The sequence below is a fragment of the Hypanus sabinus genome, chromosome X1, assembly GCF_030144855.1.
Source record: "Hypanus sabinus isolate sHypSab1 chromosome X1, sHypSab1.hap1, whole genome shotgun sequence".
NCBI lineage: Eukaryota > Metazoa > Chordata > Chondrichthyes > Myliobatiformes > Dasyatidae > Hypanus > Hypanus sabinus.
This window is the reverse complement of record NC_082738.1, coordinates 628,252-646,830: the sequence shown is the minus strand read 5'-3', so window position 1 is coordinate 646,830 and position 18,579 is coordinate 628,252. Positions and strand designations below refer to the sequence as shown.

The 18,579-nt window shown below is 41.9% G+C and overlaps 2 protein-coding genes across 3 annotated transcripts in view; both read right to left on the bottom strand.

The window, feature by feature from the left end:
* Positions 1-18,579, bottom strand: part of ccdc43 (coiled-coil domain containing 43) — a 64,924-nt gene that overhangs the window by 15,530 nt on the left and 30,815 nt on the right. The window contains exons 3-5 of the mRNA XM_059955672.1: positions 15,320-15,410; positions 14,966-15,101; positions 2,107-2,162 (exon numbers count right to left, since the gene is read on the bottom strand). Of these exons, the coding sequence (XP_059811655.1) occupies positions 2,107-2,162; positions 14,966-15,101; positions 15,320-15,410 (283 nt within the window). The remainder of the gene's footprint in view (positions 1-2,106; positions 2,163-14,965; positions 15,102-15,319; positions 15,411-18,579) is intronic.
* LOC132384523 (uncharacterized) overlaps positions 15,543-18,579 on the bottom strand; it is a 96,461-nt gene continuing 93,424 nt past the window's right edge. For both annotated transcript variants that reach the window (XR_009508923.1, XM_059955671.1), the window contains exon 2: positions 15,543-15,620. The gene's annotated coding sequence lies outside the window, so the exon portion shown is untranslated. The remainder of the gene's footprint in view (positions 15,621-18,579) is intronic.

Genomic DNA, 18,579 nt, shown 5'->3' with positions numbered 1-18,579 from the left:
TTTCCTACCTATGTCGTTGGTACCAATACGTACTATGACCTCTGGCTGTGTTCCTTCCCACTTCAAGATATCATAGACGTGATCAGAAACATCCTGGACCCTGCCACCTGGGAGGCAAGCTACCATCCACGTTTCTTCCCTGCATCCACAGAATTGCTTGTCTGACCCCCTAACTAAAGAGTTCCCTATTACTACTGCCTTCCTCTTCCTTTCCCTACCCTTCTGAGCCACAGGGTCAAACTCTGTGTCAGAGGCGCAACCACTGTTGCTTCCCCCAGGTAGGCCGGCCCACCCCAACAGTACTCAAACAGGAGTACTTATTGTTAATAAGGATATTCTCTAGCACCGGCTTCTTGCCCTTCCCTCTCCTGAGTTTAATCTACTTATCTGTCTCCCTAGGCCCCGGAGTGACTACCTGCCTATAGCTTCTATAGAAGAGATCCCAATGATTCAGTAATCTGCAATCCTGCCCCCCACACCAGTATTTCAGCCATGCATTCCAACCATGCATTCGTCCGCCAAATCATCATATTCTTACCCTCACTGGTGCATGGCACAGGGAGCTATCCAGAGATGATCCCCCCGGAAGTCCTGCCCTGGGGGTCTAGCTAACTCCCTTTATTCTCTATTCAAGTCCTCCTCTCACTTCCTACTCATATCACTGTTACCAATATTTACCACGACTTCCAGCTGTTCACCCTTCTCTTTCAGAATGCTGTGGACCTAAACCAAAACATCCCTGCCCCTAGCACCTAGGAGGCAACATACCATTTGGGTGTCTCTATTGCACCCACAGAATCTCCCGAGTGCTCCCCTAACTATGGAATCCCTCATCACTACAGCAGTTCTTTTCTCCCCACCTTCCCTTCTGAGCCACCCAGCCTGACTCACTAGTGTCAGAGACCTATTCACTCCATCTTCTTCCTAGTATGTCATCTCCCACCCCCACCCCAACTGTATCCAAAACGGCATAGTTATTATTGAGGGAAACGGCACAAGGAGTACTCTGCACTGGCTGTCGATTCCCTTTTGCTCTCTTGACAGTCACCCTGGTAACCACCTCCTGCAACTTAGAGGGACTACCTCCCTGTAGCTCCTCATTTCCTCACTCTCCCAAAGGTCATTGAGCTGCAGCTCCAGTTCCTTGACATGGTCTCTAAAGAGCAGCAGTTCAGTGCACTTCATGCAGATGATGTCATCAGGGAAACTGGAGGTTTCTGAATGTTCCCACATGTCACACAAGGATTACACTGCTAACTCTGGATCCAATCCCAATAGCTATGTACTAACAAAAAAAGAAACTTACTGGAAACTTACTTAGACCTTCCACCTGTTTTTGCCCAAGCCTGTTGAGCCAAGGCTTGACTACTCCAACACTCACCCTGTCAACAATAGCTGCTCTGCTTGCACATCCTTTCTCAGATAAGGCTCACTCCTGACAAGACCTGCAGTTTTCAAATAGTTCACGCCCTGCAAGATGTCATTCTCTCACTACTTCAAAGATACTCACTCCAGACGAGACCTCTGGTTTTCAAATGACTCCCGTCCTGCACAAGATGTCGCTCTCTCACTCACTACTTCAAACAGCAACTCACTCTTTATTTGAAAGGTCAAGCGTTTGAGAGTTATGGGTAATTGACACAGAAGAGGAGTTGAGGCTGGCATAAATTAGCCATGAATGTATTGAATGGTAGGGCTGGCTTTGGGCCTAGGTGGTCTACTCCTGTTTCCAGTTCTTTTGGTTATATGTTCTAGAATGGCCTATAATTAATAATTACATGGACACAATTTTTAAAAAATGGAAATGTAAATAGTTTTGCTGAGATTACTGTTGAAGCTCACTTCCACTCCTCTTCTGATCCTCAATTTCAACTTAAAATGAAAACTATTTTAAACTGACACTCTTGACAAAAATCACAAAAAAGTAAATAAAAGCAATAAAAATATCCTTAAAATGCTCCACAGAAATCTGAAGAATTATGCAACAAATTTATCATAAACAGCATAAATGCAGTATCTTGAAATGTTACAATCACAAAATATTTATTATAATTAAATTACCTTAAGAAATCATACACCAAAATTAATATGTTAGAAAAAGGATACACTTATCACTATCAAAATTAAATGATCCATTTCCTCCATGTCCCTCTTCATCTTCAGTGTTTCAGTTAAAGAAATTAAATGTTTAAGCTGCGAAAAGTAAAATAGGAAAAACTGGTGCTTTCTAGCAATTGTTTGGTAAGTCATTTCAGATATAACACAACAGTTGAATGCAAAGGGCATTTACAATAAGACTGATTGGATCCACTCCTACTCTTTGAGCTCCAAGATGTTACATGTATAATTTGCAAGGAGAAAACAAATTCGATATGTTCATTGAAAGAAATGAAATAGATCACACAAAGTGACTAAATGAATTAGCTTGCAGACAAATTACTCCTGGACAATATACTACAATCAAATGTAGTTTCATTAAATCAAATGATACACAGGATGTTAGTTTGATCAATATTAATTCAATTTTGTCAACAAAAAGTTAGGTAGAATTTAGCTAAACAAAAATTGATTGATGCAGACGTATCACACTTCAGTGACTGTTTGAATTGTTTGGTTGAGTGGCTGAGTTTTATGGCTAGGTTTAATTAGTTTCATAAAATTCTACTTCGAACTTCAACCTTATGGATTGCTGGAATACAGTACTGTGCTTTACTACTGTATGTGATCTTATTAAGATGATAAAAACTAAAAAAAAAAATACTGCTACACAAAGTTTTCAAAACTATTTTGATGCACTGACCAACAAAATTACAAGAGTCCTGCAATATATATGAGCATATCACTATTAACTCATAACAGAACAAAAGGATGAATGTTAACACACATGTCCTGACGAAGCGTCTCAGCCCGAAACGTTGACTGTTCGTTTCCACGGATGCTGCCCGACCTGCTGAGTTCCTCCAGCGTGTTGTACGTGTTGAAAAGTATAATGTTGTCACTGGAACAAGTAAACATCTACCATAACTAATTTTCCCAAGTTTGCTTACTCTACGTTTGAAGCGCACCCCAATTTCAAAACTGTATGGAAATATTACTACAATTAATCTATATAAATACTGCACAACTCATTGTTAGAAGGAATTGACAGCTGTCCTAATGTTACAGACATTTAAAAGTTACTAGAAAAGGGAATTTTTCAGAAGATTCAGGCAACTAATATAATTCCAAATATAAAAAGGGAGATAGAAAAATCTCAGTGGATTAAAGATCAAAAATGTTCAAACCAGTATTTGGAAAAATAATTGTGACAAAAAGATTCAAAAACTTTAGAATCTAAAACTATGTAACCAGCATGGATTCCAAAATAGTCAAGGTTGACCAACATTACTGAATTCTTTCACGTTCACGAAGGTTAGATCAAGGCAATAAAAGGCATACAACACATTTAGATTTCAAATAAGCCTTTGATAAATACTGCAGAGAGCCATGACCAGTCAGAATGTGTAGAATCAGCAAAATCCTATTAAAATGAAAAGCAAACTGACTACAAAAGAGAGCTTCTGGCAAGACTGGTCGCAGCAGCTTCTACGGGACAACAAAAAGGTGATGCCGTTCTACTTAAGCTTACTTCTAATGATCGCAAGATCCGGCATACATTAACAACTTAAAGGACTGTAGGCTTGCACCATCAGCAAGTTGCTTGCTGGCGGAGATAATGAAGGAGCTTTGCAACCTGAGTCGATGGAGGCTTACAATCAAATAGTGAATGGCCATCACGATCACAAGACCCCTTTGTACATTGTTAATTTGGTACGTTGCAAGTTCGGTTCGCTGATTCATTGGATGACAGCAGGGACAGATGGCAGCAGATGTCTGTGGACTCAGTCATAGTGAGGACTAGACATGAAGCCATGGTGTTGCCTATTTGCAGCTGCCGGAGTGAGGAAATAAAGCTGTTGTGCTTCACTGGGGGCGATGGGGAACAGAGTCAACTCTGCCCTCCCAGGGTTTTGCACAGAAAAAGACGAGTTCTGTTTCAGTCTACTGCTGATTTTTTGGTAGAACTCAATGGACTCAGACCTCAAGCTGCTTTTCAACCATTGGGTAGAGGCACTCAAGTCGTCGTGCTCTACCAGGGGCAGCGCAGTGCAGTTGTGGTCGACTAAAGATTTTATATGAACTGAGGGGTTTGGACTATATGCATATATATTTGTCCGGTTTGGTTTTTACTAATATTCTATATGTGCCTGTACATACAAGGTGCCAGGGCTGGGTGAGAGATGATCTTGGTGGGCTGGGATGTCTGGACTATGTACATGCATTTTTGCATCGTTATATTTTTACTAATATTCTATATGTGCTTGTGTATGCAAGGACTGGGCCTCAAAGCCCCGGTGTCACAGAGCAGGTTGACAGATGATATTGGTGGGCTGAGGTGGTCTGGACTATATATATGCATATCCTGCGTCATTGTAATTTACTGTTTGTTGACATTAAGACCATTAGACACAGGAGCAGAATTAGGCCATTTAGCCCATCAGGTCTGCCCCACTAGGGCTGATCCCAGATCCCACTCAATCCCATACCTGCCTTACCATATTCTTTGATGCCCTGATTGATCAGAAATGATCAACTTCTGCTTGAAATATACCCACGGACCTGGCCTCCACCACAGTCTGTGGCAGAGCATTCAAGATTCAAAATTCAAAAACTTTATTGTCATTCTAACCGTACATCAGCTCTGCGGGGCAGAATGAGACAGTGTTTCCCAGGAGCAGTGCAATCATAACATAACAAATGCAACACTCAATAATAAACATAACAATAAATAGTAAAACACAACAGCCACATGTCAGTTAAAAACAAGTTATAAGTGTCCAGTGCAAGTTAAAAGTGTCCAAAGCAGAGTCAGGTAGAGCAGCTATTTAGCAGTCTGACTGCCTGTGGGAGGAAGCTGTTTAGTAGCCTTGTGGTTTTAGTTTTGATGCTCCTGTAACATACCATGGATTCACTACTCTCCAGCTAAAAGAATACATTCGGCCCTCCTTATCCACAGGGGATTGGTTCCGGGACTCCCCACAGATACCAAAAAATGCAGATGCTCAAGTCCCTTATACAAAATGGTGTAGTATTTGCATATAACCTACGCACATCCTCTCGTATACTTTAAATCATCTCTAGATTAATTATAATAACTAATACAATGTAAATACTATGTAAATAGTTGTTATACTGTATTGTTTAGGGCATAATGACAAGGAAAAAAAGTCTGTACATGTTCAGTACAGATGCAACCATCATAGCTGTTCTGGGAACGCTGATGCCGCCTTCCTCTCGGTCACAACACAAGTAGCAAATGAACGAGACACAAAGCAAATAATGCTCAACTTCCGGGTTTTCCCGATCCATGGTTGGTTGAATGCAGAATCCTCGGAAAAGGAGGACCGACTGTACCTGTTTACCTCTGTTCTAAAAGATCACCCCTCAGGTGCTGTGTTCTCTAGTTCTGGATACACCCCACCACAGGAAACATCCTCTCCACATCCTCCTTATCTCATCCTTTCAACATTCGGTAGGTTTCAGTGAGAGCCCCCAGCTCCCTGTTGACAATACTCCAAAAGCATCCTGACTAGTGTCTTATAAAGGCTCAGCATTATCTCCTTGTTTGTATATTCTATTCCCCTTGAAATAAATGCCAACATTGCATTTACCTTCTTTACCACAGACTCAACCTGTAAATTAACCTTCAGGGAGTCTTGCACGTGGACTCCTAAGTCACTCTGCACCTCTGATATTTGAACCTGCCCCCCCCCCCCTTAGGTAATAGTCTGCACTATTGTTCCTTTTACCAAAATGCATTATCAACCATTTCCCAGCACTGTATTCCATCTGTCACTTTTTTACCCATTCTTCCAGTTTGTCTAAGTCCTGCTGCGATCGAATTGCTTCCTCAGCACAACCTACCCCTCCACCCATCTTCGTATCATCTGAAAACTTTGCCACAAAGCCATCAATTCCATCATCTAAATCATTGACAGTGTGAAAAATTGTGGTCCCAATACTGACCCGAGGAACAGAAAAGGCCCCTTTTTTCCCCACTTGCTGCCCCCTGCCTGTCAGCCATTCCTCTATCCATGCCGGTATCTCTCCTGTAACACCGTAAGATTTTATCTTGTTAAGCAAACTTGTGTGTGGTACCTTGTCAAATGCCTTCTGAAAATCCAAGTAAATGACATCCACTGCCTCTCCTTTGTCCATCCTCGTTACTTAGACCATAAGAACTCCAACAGATTTGTCAGGCAAGATTTCCCTTTACAGAGTGCTGACTTTGATATATTTTATCATTAGTCTCCAAGTACTCCAAAACCTCATCCTCAAAAATAGACAAAGGTAAGCAAGCAGAAGCCCGTGGTTAGGCTTAACTACCTTCCTCCCTTCTTAAAGAGTGGCGTGACATTTGCAATCTCCCAGTCCTCTGGGACCTTGCTGGAATCAAGTGATTCTTGAAAGATCATGACCAATTCATCTGTTATCTCTTCAGAAACCTCTCTCAGGACTCTGGGATATAGTCCATCTGGTCCAGGTGAATTACCCACCTTAAGATCTTTCAATTTGCCTAGCACTTTTCCCTTTGTAATAGCAACGGCACTCACTCCTGCTCCCTGACACTCATGGAGCTCTGGCACACTGCTAGTGTCTTCCACAGTGTCGACAGATACAAAGTACCCATTAAGTACATCTGCCATTTCTTTGTCACCCATTACTAACTCACCAGCATCATTTTCCAGTGGTCCAATATCAACTCTCATCTCCCTTTCACTCTTTATACAACCGAAAAAAGAACTTTTGGTATCCTGCTTTATATTATTAGATAGTTTCCCCTCATATTGCATCCTTTCCCTTCTTACAGTATTTTTAGTTGCTGATTGGTGGATTTTAAAAGCTTCCCAATCATCCAACCTCCCACTCACCTTTGCTACCTTATATGCCCTTTTCTTGGCTTTTCTGCAATCCTTAACTTCTTTTGTGATCCACAATTGCCTACCCCTGCCATTTGAGAACTTCTCCCTCTGTGGGTCATATCTATCCTGCACCTTGTGAACTATTCCCAGAAACTTCAGCCTTCTCTGCTCTGCTGTCATCCCCACCAGTATCCTCCTCCAGTCCACCTAGGCAAACTCCTCTCTCATGCTTCTGTAATTCCCTTTATTCCATTGTGATACTGATACATTTAACTTATGCTTTTCTCTCTCAAATTGCAGTATGAGTTCAATCATATTATGATCACTCTCTCCTAAAGGTTCCTTTACATTAAGCTCCCTAATAAGATCTGCGTTATCACACAACACCCAATCTAGGATAGCCTCTCCCCTCGTCGGCTCAAGCACAAGTTGCTCTAAAAAGCTATCTCATAGGCATTCAACAGATTCCTTCTCCTGTGATCCAACACCAACCTGATTTTCTCAATTCCCTTGCATGTTGAAGTCTACCATTACAATTGTGTCAAAACCCATATTACATGCCTTTTCCAGCTCCCTTTGCAATCTCAACCCTTCATCTTGGCTACTATTTGCAGTTTCTTAATTCCACCCACAAAGATCTGTATGTGTGTGGGCTGGGCATCAAGCCACAGTGTCATTGAGGGAGTGGGGCATTGGGACTCTTTTATTCTATGAATGTGGTCTTGCATGTAAATGCTGTTGTGTTTGGCTATATTCACAAGCATTTATGTGTGGTGAATGGCAATTAAATTCAAATTGAGTTGGTTAATGGCCACAGCAGATTGGCAAATTATAGTAATATTCCATAAATGTTCTCGTGTGGAATTCTTTTGAATTGTATTTGGGAATCAGAAGTACAATTTCACCACTGCAGTCAAGTAAGAATGTAGAAGTGTAATTGCTACTGAGAAACAAGATGGCAAAATACGGGAAGAAAGATCAGCAGAATTAGCTTGCAACAACATTACAATTCAACATAACTGAAACGTTTTGGCAGAAACAAGAACACATATTCCTTGAAAGCTGTAAATAGATCTAACTGATCTGCAAGTTCCCAGATCACTGAATAAAACAAACCTATAGTAACAAAATTAAAAACAAAAAAAAACTTCTGGGGTTCATTTATTTCCAGAGGTACAGTGTAAAATTAAAAAGCAGACAAGTTGGTCTAAAAACTGAAGGCCTAAAAATATGCTTTAAAGAATTGTAAAAGAGCAGGTCAAAAATCAGTCTTCCAGTCTAGTCACTCCTTTTTAAAAATACAAAAACTTTGTTTTTAAATAACACTTTATAGCACACACTTTCTTCAAACTAGAATATTTGGCACATCAATTAATTGTGCTGTTTTGTTTCACAAATGGTCAAAAACATGTTTACATATAGTGAAACTCCAGTAATTCAGGACAATCAGAATTTTGGTGGTGCCAGGCACATAGATTTCTTGAACTATTGAACATTATTCCTATTAGTACCCCAACAATTTCAGTTTAATATTTTCAACATGTTATACAGCATCATAATTAATTTTTTAGTGAACTGGGGTAAGTTTAAAGAGTGCCTGCCAGTCTGAAGGGAGAGCAGGTACAGGGACCCTGGTGACTTTCAGGAATTTTTAAACAGAATAGCAGCCTATACCTGCAGGAAAACTTGTAATATTGAAATATTGTTAATTATGCACCTTTTATTAGGACAGCAGGTTCACCGTTCCATTCTGTTTCAAAAGAAAATCAAAATTTTCTAAATTTATGCTGTCAAATTTTCACTTTCCACGATCTCCACGAACTGGTCACGATGGCGCCAGCAAATGATTCTTTGGGCGACACCTTCAAGATAGTCAACCATTCCAGTTTATCTACATCTTCTACTTATTCTTTTCATCTTAATTTTGTTTTTAAAACTGTTGGAGCCTGTGACTTACAGACTGTAGTTCAATTGAGTGAGCTAGCGCTTGGCCATCCCCAAGAAAACTCCAGCAGATAAATGTGAGCACGAGCTACCACGAAGAGAAGCTCAGAGATGAGATGAAGGGCCATGACCGACTACATTTCACATCGATTAAAGCATCCAGGAAGATTGAAACATCTAGGCAAACGCAGAGGAGAGCAAGCAGTTCTTATTGGGGCCACTGGTTCATGTAGCTTCCCTCAGATGGGAAGCTGGGTCCCAATGTTCTCAGAGATGTCACTGAAATTCTGAGATTTATGGAGGGAGGGGTGGGGGCAGGTTTGGGGTTTCCGAGTTTTTGTTACTTTTTCTTTTTGTGTGTGTGTGTGGGGGGGAATTGATGTCTTTCTTTCAACTACTTCCATGGTTTCTATATTTTATGACTATCTGGAGAAGACAAGAAAGACCATAAGACATAGGAGCAGAATTAGGCCATCTGGTCCATCAAGTTTGTCCGCCATTCAATCATGGCTATAGTAAGGTGTGAGTTGCTCCGGTAGCGCGTCACATTCACTCTGCCATCCGCTGATGATTACACGTTTCAACATCTGTAATGTGTCATCTTTCGCTGTTTCTATGCAAATCTGCTCTACATGCTCATCGCGGATTGGCAGGTGCGACAGGAAGTTGACTTCGCCGAAGCTGTTCTCCTGGCCTGGATTATCGCTGACTGCTCGCGATAGCATATCAGCGAGGTGCATGAGCTTTCCTTGACAGTAGGTGATGTCGAAATCATAGCTCTGCAGGCGAAGAAGCATTCCCTGTAGGCTCTTTGGTGCCTTCACCAACGGCTTCTTAACTACCATTTTGTGCGGCTTGTGATCGCAGAGTGCTCTTGTGAAGTGGCCAAAAGTGTATTGATGAAAACGCTCGTGTGAAAACGATTGCGAGCATTTCCTTTTCGATTGCGTTTCTGTATCCATTAGCGCTCTGCTTGCATATGCAATCGGACGCCCATTCTGGAGGAGTACTTCCCCTAGGCCTTTGTTGCTGGCGTCACATTGGATGATTAGCTCTTCTTTAGAATTGTAGCATGCTAACATCAGTTCTTCGGATACCATCCGCTTGATCTTAGAGGGAGCGTTTTGCTGCTCAGCTGACCACTTCCATGCTACATCTGGCTTTGTCAGATGTCTTATTGGCTCAAGGGTATCTTGAGAAACTTGGTAGAAAATGGCTCAGGTAGTTGACAAATCCAATCAATCGCTCTATTTCAATACCATATAACCATATAACAATTACAACACGGAAACAGGCCATCTCGGTCCTTCTAGTCCGTGCCAAACGCTTATTCTCACCTAGTCCCACTGACCCGCACTCAGTCCATAACACTTCATTCCTTTCCTGTCCATATACCTATCCAATTTTACTTTAAATGACAATACCGAACCTGCCTCTACCACGTGCGCGTCTGAGGCATCCTTCTACGCCCAAGTGTGATGAATGAATTCTTTCCTTCATTTGCTTTCGCCCACTTTGCGGTATGATAACACACTCACCTTTGAAGATTAAGCCTCCTTGGACTGTGAGCTCAACCCTATAGCTACAGTAAGGTGTGAGTTGCTATGGTAGTGCGTCACGTTCACTCGGCCATCCGCTGATGAGTATGCTTTTCAACATCTGTAGTGTGTCAGCTTTCATTGTTTCTATGTAAAATGTTAATTCTCGCCCCTCTGTCGACTTGGAAGTCTATTGGCTTTCCATTGATGAGCATCTGTGCGAATACGTCACCCCTCGTCTTCAAACTGCTGACCACCAGTATGACATTGTCAATAAACTCGGTGCTGCTGTCACTGTCGGTTTGGTCATCGCTTTGTGTTTCCACACCATGCACGGCTTCTGCTTGCTTACCTTTACAAAGTGATTTCAAATGCCACACACCTTGCACACCTGTCCGTATGCTGGGCATTGTTACTTGTCTCTTGTCTCTGTTACTTATCAAATGCCTTGCTGAAATCCATATACGCTACACCTACCGCTCTTCCTTCATCAATGTGTTTAGTCACATCCTCAAAAAATTCAATCAGGCTCGTAAGGCACGACCTGCCTTTGACAAAGCTATGCTGACTACTCCTGAACATATTATATCTCTTCAAATGTTCACAAATCCTGCCTCTCAGGATCTTCTCCATCAACTTACCAACCACTAAATTTCCTGGGTTATCTCTACTCCCATTCTTCAATAAGGGAACAACATCTGCAACCCTCCAATCCTCTGGAACCTCACCCGTCCTCACTGATGATGCAAAGATCATCGCCAGAGGCTCAGCAATCTCCTCCCTCGCTTCCCACAGTAGCCTGGGGTACATCTCATCCGGTCCCGATGACTTATCCAACTTGATGCTTTCCAAAAGCTCCAGCACATCCTCTTTCTTAATGGCTATATGCTTAAGCTTTTCAGTCTGCTGTAAGTTATCCCTACAATCACCAAGTTCCTTTTCCGTAGTGAATACTGAAGCAAAGTACTCATTAAGTACCTCTGCTATCTCCTCCGGTTCCATACACACTTTCCCACTGTCACACTTGATTGGTCCTATTCTCTCACGTCTTGCTCTTCACATACTTGTAGAATGCCTTGGGGTTTTCCTTAATCCTGTCCACCAAGGCCTTCTCATGGCCCCTTCTGGCTCTCCTAATTTCATTCTTAAGCTCTTTCCTGCCAGCCTTATAATCTTCTAGATCTCTATCATTACCTAGTTTTTTGAACCTTTCGTAAGCTCTTCTTTTCTTCTTGACTAGATTTACAACAGCCTTTGTACACCACGATCCCTGTACCCTACCACCCTTTCCCTGTCTCATTGGAATGTACCTATGCAGAACCCCACGCAAATATCCCCTGAACACTTGCCACATTTCTTCCGTACATTTCCCTGAGAACATCTGTTTCCAATTTATGCTTCCAAGTTTCTGTCTGATAGCCTCATATTTCCCCTTACTCCAATTAAACATTTCCCTAACTTGTCTGTTCCTATCCCTCTCCAATGCTATGGTAAAGGAGATAGTGATCAGAAGTCTATCTCCAAAATACTCTCCCACTGAGAGATCTGACACCTGATCAGGTTCATTTCCCAATACCAGATCAAGTACAGCCTCTCCCCTTGTAGGCTGATCTACATATTGTGTCACGAATCCTCCTGAACACACCTAACAAACTCTACCCTATCTAAACCCCTCACTCGAGGGAGATGCCAATCAATATTTGGGAAATTAAAATTTCCCACCTGAACAATCCTGTTATTATTACACCTTTGCAGAATCTGTCTCCCTATCTGATCCTTGATGTCCCTGTTACTATTGGGTGGTTTATAAAAAACACCCAGTAGATTTATTGACCCCTTCCTATTCCTAACTTTCACCCAGACACTCTGTAGACAACCCCTCCATGACTTCCTCCTTCTCTGCAGCCATGACACTATCTCTGATCAGCAGTGCCACGCCCCCACCTCTTTTGCCTCCTTCCCTGTTCTTTCTGAAACATCTAAAGCCTGGCACTTGAAGTAGCTATTCCTGCCCATGCACCATCCAAGTCTCTGTAATGGCCACATCATAGCTCCAAGAGCTGATCCACGCTCTAAGCTCATCCACTTTGTTCATAATACTCCTTGCATTAAAATTGACACATCTCAAACCATCGGTCTGAGTGTGTCTATTCTCTATCACTTGCCTATCCTCCCTCTTGCACTGTCTACAAGCTTTCTCTATTTGTGAGCCAATCTCCTTTTCCTCCATCACTTCAGTTCAGTTCCAACACCCACAGCAATTCCAGTTTAAACTCTCCCCAATAGCCTTTGCAAACCTCCCCAACCAGGATATTGGTCCTCCTGGGATTCAAGTGCAACCCATCCTTTTTGTACAGATCACACCTACCCTAAAAGAGGTCCCAAAGATGCAGAAATCTGAATCCCTGCCCCCTGCTCCAATCTTTATCCTGCACCTCATTCTATTCCTATACTCACTGTCCCGTGGCACAGGCAGTAATCCCGAGATTACTTCCTTTGAGGTCTCCTCAAAGAATTCCAACAGGTTTGTCAAGCAGGCTTTTCCCTGAAGGAAACCATGCTGACTTTGCACTATCTTGCCTTGTGTCACCAAGTACTCCATCACCTCATCTTTAACAATTGACTCTAATATCTTCCCACCACTGAGGTCAGATTAACTGGTCTATAATTTCCTTTCTGCTGCCTTCCTCCTTTCACATAGAGTGGAGTAACGTTTGCAACTTTCCAGTCCTCTGGAACCATGCCAGAGTCCAATGATTGTTTAAAGATAATTTCTAATGCCTCCACAATCTCTAACGCTACCTCTTTCAGAACTCCAGGGTGCAGTTCATCTGGTCCGGGTGACTTATGTAGCTTTAGGTCTTTCAGCTTTTTGAGCACCTTCTCCCTTGTAATAGTAACTGCACCTATTTCTCTTCCTTCACACGCAACAACATCAGGAATACTGCTAGTGTCTTCCACAGTGAAAACTGACACAAAACACTCATTTAGTTCATCCGCCATCTGCTTGACCTCTGTTATTATTTCTCCTGCCTCATTTTCTAGCGGTCCTATATCCACTCTCATTTCTCTTTTATTTTTAACATACTTGAAAAAACTTCTGCTATCCACTTTGATATTCTTTGCTAGCTTGCTTTCATATTCCATCTTTGCCCTTCTAACGACTTTTTTAGTTGCTCTCTGTAGGTTTTAAAAAACTTCCCAATCCTCTATCTTCCCATTAATTTTTGCTTTGTTGTATGCCCTTTCTTTTGTTTTTACATTAGCTTTGACTTCCCTTGTCAGTCATGATTGTACTATTTTACAAATTTGAGTGTTTCTTCATTTTTGGAATACACGTCCTGCACCTTCCTCATTTTTCCCAGAAACGCACAATATTGCTGGCCTGTTTCTACCCTCACTAGTACACGGCACAGGCAGCAAGCCAGAAATTACTACCCAGGAGGTCCTGCTTCTCAGCTTTCTACCTAGCTCTCTAAATTCTCTTTTCAGCACCTCTTTGCTTTTCCTTCCTATGTTATTGGTACCAATATGTACCAAGATATCTGGCTGCTCTCTCTCCCTCTCCAAAATATTGTGGACACGATCTGAGATGTCCCTGATCCTGGCACCCAGGAGGCAACATACCATCTGGGTGTCCCGTTCACGTCCACAGAATTTTCTGTCTGTTCCCTTCACTATTGAGTCCCCTGTAACTATTGCTCCCTTCTTCACCACGGACCCATGCTCAGTGCCTGTAGCCCGGTTGCTGTGGCGTTGTCTCGTGAGGTCATCCCCCACAACAGTATCCAAAACAATATAATTATTATTGAGGAGAATGATCTCGGGGGTGTGCTGCTCTAACTGACAGTCAGCCAGCTTCTCACCTCCTACAACTTTGGGATGACTACCTCCTTGTAACTCTGATCGATTATCTCCTCACTCTCCCATACAAGCCGAAGGTTATTCAGTTGCTGCTCCAGATCCCTAATGTTGTCTTCAAGGAGCCGCAGCCGGATGCACTTCATGCAGATGTAGTTCACTGGGAGACTCTGGGTCTCCCAGTTCTCCAATATCCGGCATGAAGAGCACACCACAGGCATTTAAATGGTACAGTAAGAGAGGAAAAAAAAACAAAAATGAAACCTTAACAGGTGCTTTACACAGAGCTGACGCCTATTCCGAACCAAAGCCTCTTTTGAGCCAAAGCCTGTCGCTTCTACTCCCGCCACTGGCCTACACCTGACCATGACCGCTCCGCTTAACCCTGCTGTACCTTTATTTAGTTCGTAGAGCTCTGTTGACACCACTGATACGCCACGTACAATCTCAAAAGTTGCTAATAAAATGAACCCTTTAAACCATGATGCTACACACAAAAGCCCTACATACCTCACCCTCATCTGCCAGCTTTTTCGTTTTTGCTGGAAGGAGAAAAACAGGAAAGGAGCAAGGCTAAGTTTTAAAATCAGTGAATATAAAATTATTCAACTGAAGTTATTTTAATTCTTCTCTCTGTGAAAGCAATACGAGAAAGGATATTCCTCTTCATCGGTTATATTTGCATACTGTGCAAGAACGGCAGCTTTCGTAGGTTTCTCTGCTTCTGAAACACCTTTTTGTTTCACAACAATCTGGGCTTGTTTCTCAATCATACTTGCTATGGTGTGTACTTCATCTTAAAAAAAGATAAAAGGAGTCCAATTAGATATTAAACTTTAATAGTTAGAATCCCAAAGAGCAGCAAATGAGCTTCATTAACTTCACAACAGTGGTGTATGGGAATAACATACTGCATAGTTATGAAACATACTCACCCAGTTAATTAGCTTCATGCATTTAAAATATGCAAATAAAACAGCAATTATTCGACATCGTAGATATCCTGAATTTTACCTTCAATACTTTTCTCTTGTGTGATATTGTTTGTGATCTCACACCACTTTTGAATTATTTCTTTGCAAATGATTTTTAATGAATCTTCATCCTGAAAAAAAGTACAAGGATAGTTTTATACACAACCTGCCCAAAAAAAAAAACAGTATATACAAGACTGATAAATGTGAGAAATATTCTGGCCTTTTATTACATTTTAAGAGCCAAGTCTGTGGACGGTTCTGAATAATTGAAGGTCTGCACTCTAGAACTAGCTTGAGAGTTAAACTGCTTCAGTAAACATTCAGTCAACAGTTATGCCCTGTAACAAAAAGCAAGACAAACTCAGTTGGCTGATTACCAGTATTGGAAGAAATAAATGAAAACTTACAAAATAATAAGTTGCTCAAAATCCTTTAAATGACAACCATATGCAGCTAGATCCATATGAGTAAATTGCACCAATAAGTATCAGGGAATTTCTAACTTCTACAGTACAAAATCTGGTCACCCACTCTTGGTGAACAATACCAGCAAAGTAACCATAGTTAACATCTTGAGGGGTCACCATTGATCAGGTACATAAAGTACACCAGTTTCAAAAGTAACTGCAAGGAAAAGGAAAAAGGAAATACTCTTCACTTGTGTGCACAAGTGTTACTCCAAAGATCCTTAAGATCTTCAACATCATTTAGAATGCCAAGAGAATAAAAAAGCTACAAAAAGGGAAAAGGTGAAATATGAAGGCTGACTAGACAATAATATAAAGCAGGATGCCAGAAGTTTTTTCAGTTATATAAAGAGTAAAAGAGAAGTGAGAGTTGACATTGGACCACTGGAAAATGATGCTGGTGAGTTAGTAATGGGAGACGAAGAAATAGCAGATGTACTTAATGGGTACTTTGTATCTGGCTTCACTGTGGAAGAGACCAACAGTGTGCCAGAGGTCCATGAGTGTCAGGGAGCAGGAGTGAGTGCAATTGCTATTACAAAGGAAAAAGTGCCAGGCAAACTCAAAGGTCTGAAGGTGTGTAAGACATCTGGGCCAGATGGACTACATCCCAGAGTCCTGAGAGAGGTTTCTGAAGAGATAACAGATGAATTGGTCATGATCTTTCAAGAATCACTTGATTCTGGCACGGTCCCGGAGGACTGGAAGATTGCAAATGTCACGCCACTCTTAAGAAGGAATGAAGGCAAAAGATAGGAAATTATAGGCCAGTTAGCCTCACCTCAGTGGTCGGGACAGTGTTGGAGTCTATTATTAAGGATGAGGTGATGCAGTAAGTCAAAGTCAGCATGGTTTCTGTGAAGGGAAATCTTGCCTGACAACTGTTAAAGTTCTTTGAAGAAATAACAAGCAGGGTGGACAAAGGAGAGGCAGTGGATGTCACTGACTTGGATTTTCAGAAGGTATTTGATAAGGCGCCACACACGAGGCTGCCGAATAAGATAAAATCCTATGGCGTTACAGGAAATATACTGGCATGGACAGCGGCATGGCTAACAGGCAGGAGGCAGCGAGTGGGAATAAAGGGGGCCTTTTCTGGTTGGGTGCCAGTGACTAGTGATGTTCCTCAGGGGTCAGTATTGAGACCACTGCTTTTCACATTGTTTGTCAATGATTTAGATAATCGAATTGATGGCTTTGTGGCAAAGTCTGCAGATGATACGAAGATAGGTGGAGCTGAGGAAGCAATGTGATTGCAGCAGGACTTGGACAAGTTGGAAAAATGGGTAAAAAAAAGTGGCAGATGGAATATAGTGCTGGGAAATGTATGATAATGCATTTTGGTAAAAGGAACAATAGTGCAGCCTATTATCTAAATGGGGGGGGGGGCAGGTTCAAACATCAGAGGTGCAGAGTGACTTAGGAGTCCACGTGCAAGACTCCCTGAAGGTTAATTTACAGGTTGAGTCTGTGGTAAAGAAAGCAAATGCAATGTTGGCATTTATTTCAAGGGGAATAGAAAAACAAAGAGATAATTCTGAGCCTTTATAAGACACTAGTCAGGCACATTTGGGAGTGTTGGCAACAGTTTTGGGCCCCTTATCTCAGCAAGATGTGTTGTCATTGGAGAGTCCAGAGGAAGTTCACGTGGATGATTTTGGGAATGAAGGGGTTAATATGAGCACTTGGCAGCTTTGGGCCTGTAGTTACTGGAACTTAGAAGAATGCAGGGGATGCCATTGAAACCTACCAAATATTGAAAGGACCAGGTAGGGTGGATGTGGAGAGGATGTTTGTAATGGCGAAGGTATCCAAAACTAGAGGTCACAGTCTCAAAATTGAAGGGAGACCCTTTAGAACAGAGGTATAGAACAATGTTTTCAGCCAGAGAGTAGTAAATCTGTGGAACGCTGTCACAGACTGCAGTGGAGGCCAAATCCATGCGTATATTTAAGGCAGAAGTTTATTGTTTTCTGATTGGCCAGGGCAACAAAGGATATGGCAGGTGTGTTGGGTTGAGTGGGATATGGGATCAGCCATGATGGAATGGCGGAGCAGACTCGATGGGCTGAATGGCCTAAATCTGCTCCAATGTCGTATGGTCTTATGGAGACTTCAGAGTTAACAACTCGGGGTATAAAAGCAATAGTATGGGATTATTTGCTCTACAGACAAGAGTCAATACAAGTGAGAGGCACTGAGCTACTTAGTACCACTAATATTATCTGCGGTGGCAACAAGCCCTGAACACTGCAGAAAATAAGGGAAAACAAATGTGAATCACAGCATATTATCCTACAGTTCCAATATTTCTCCGTTTTCCCTTTTCCTTCAGTTTCCATTCATCTCCTGTTTACATCTCTTCCACACAGATCATTTGTAATTGACAAGACTGCACCATAACCTTCTCTGTCATTTAGACTTCTGGACTTCATGCATTCCCTTTCTTCTTTCCACATCTCTCTCATCACTGCAACTTAAAAATGATCTAAATTTTTCCACTTTTCATGAGAAACTTGTGGCCTCAAACAGTGTTACTTTCTCCACAGGTGTTGCCTGACCTGTTGAGTATTTTCAGCATTGTTTTTATTTACAGCAAAGAGCAAGAAGGCTGTGAGTGAACTGCTGATTTTTGGGAGCAAAGGGAGTTTTTTTACTACTCGGGTTAAAGAGAGGCGAGACTGCGCAGGCGTGTGACGTCAGCCAGTAGAGTGCGAAAGGTTTAAAAAGGGAAGGAATCTTCAACGGTTTTTAATTCGGAGCAAGAAGGCTGCAAGTGAACTGCTGATTTTTCAGAGCAGGCAGCGGATTTAGAGACAGCAGAGTGGTA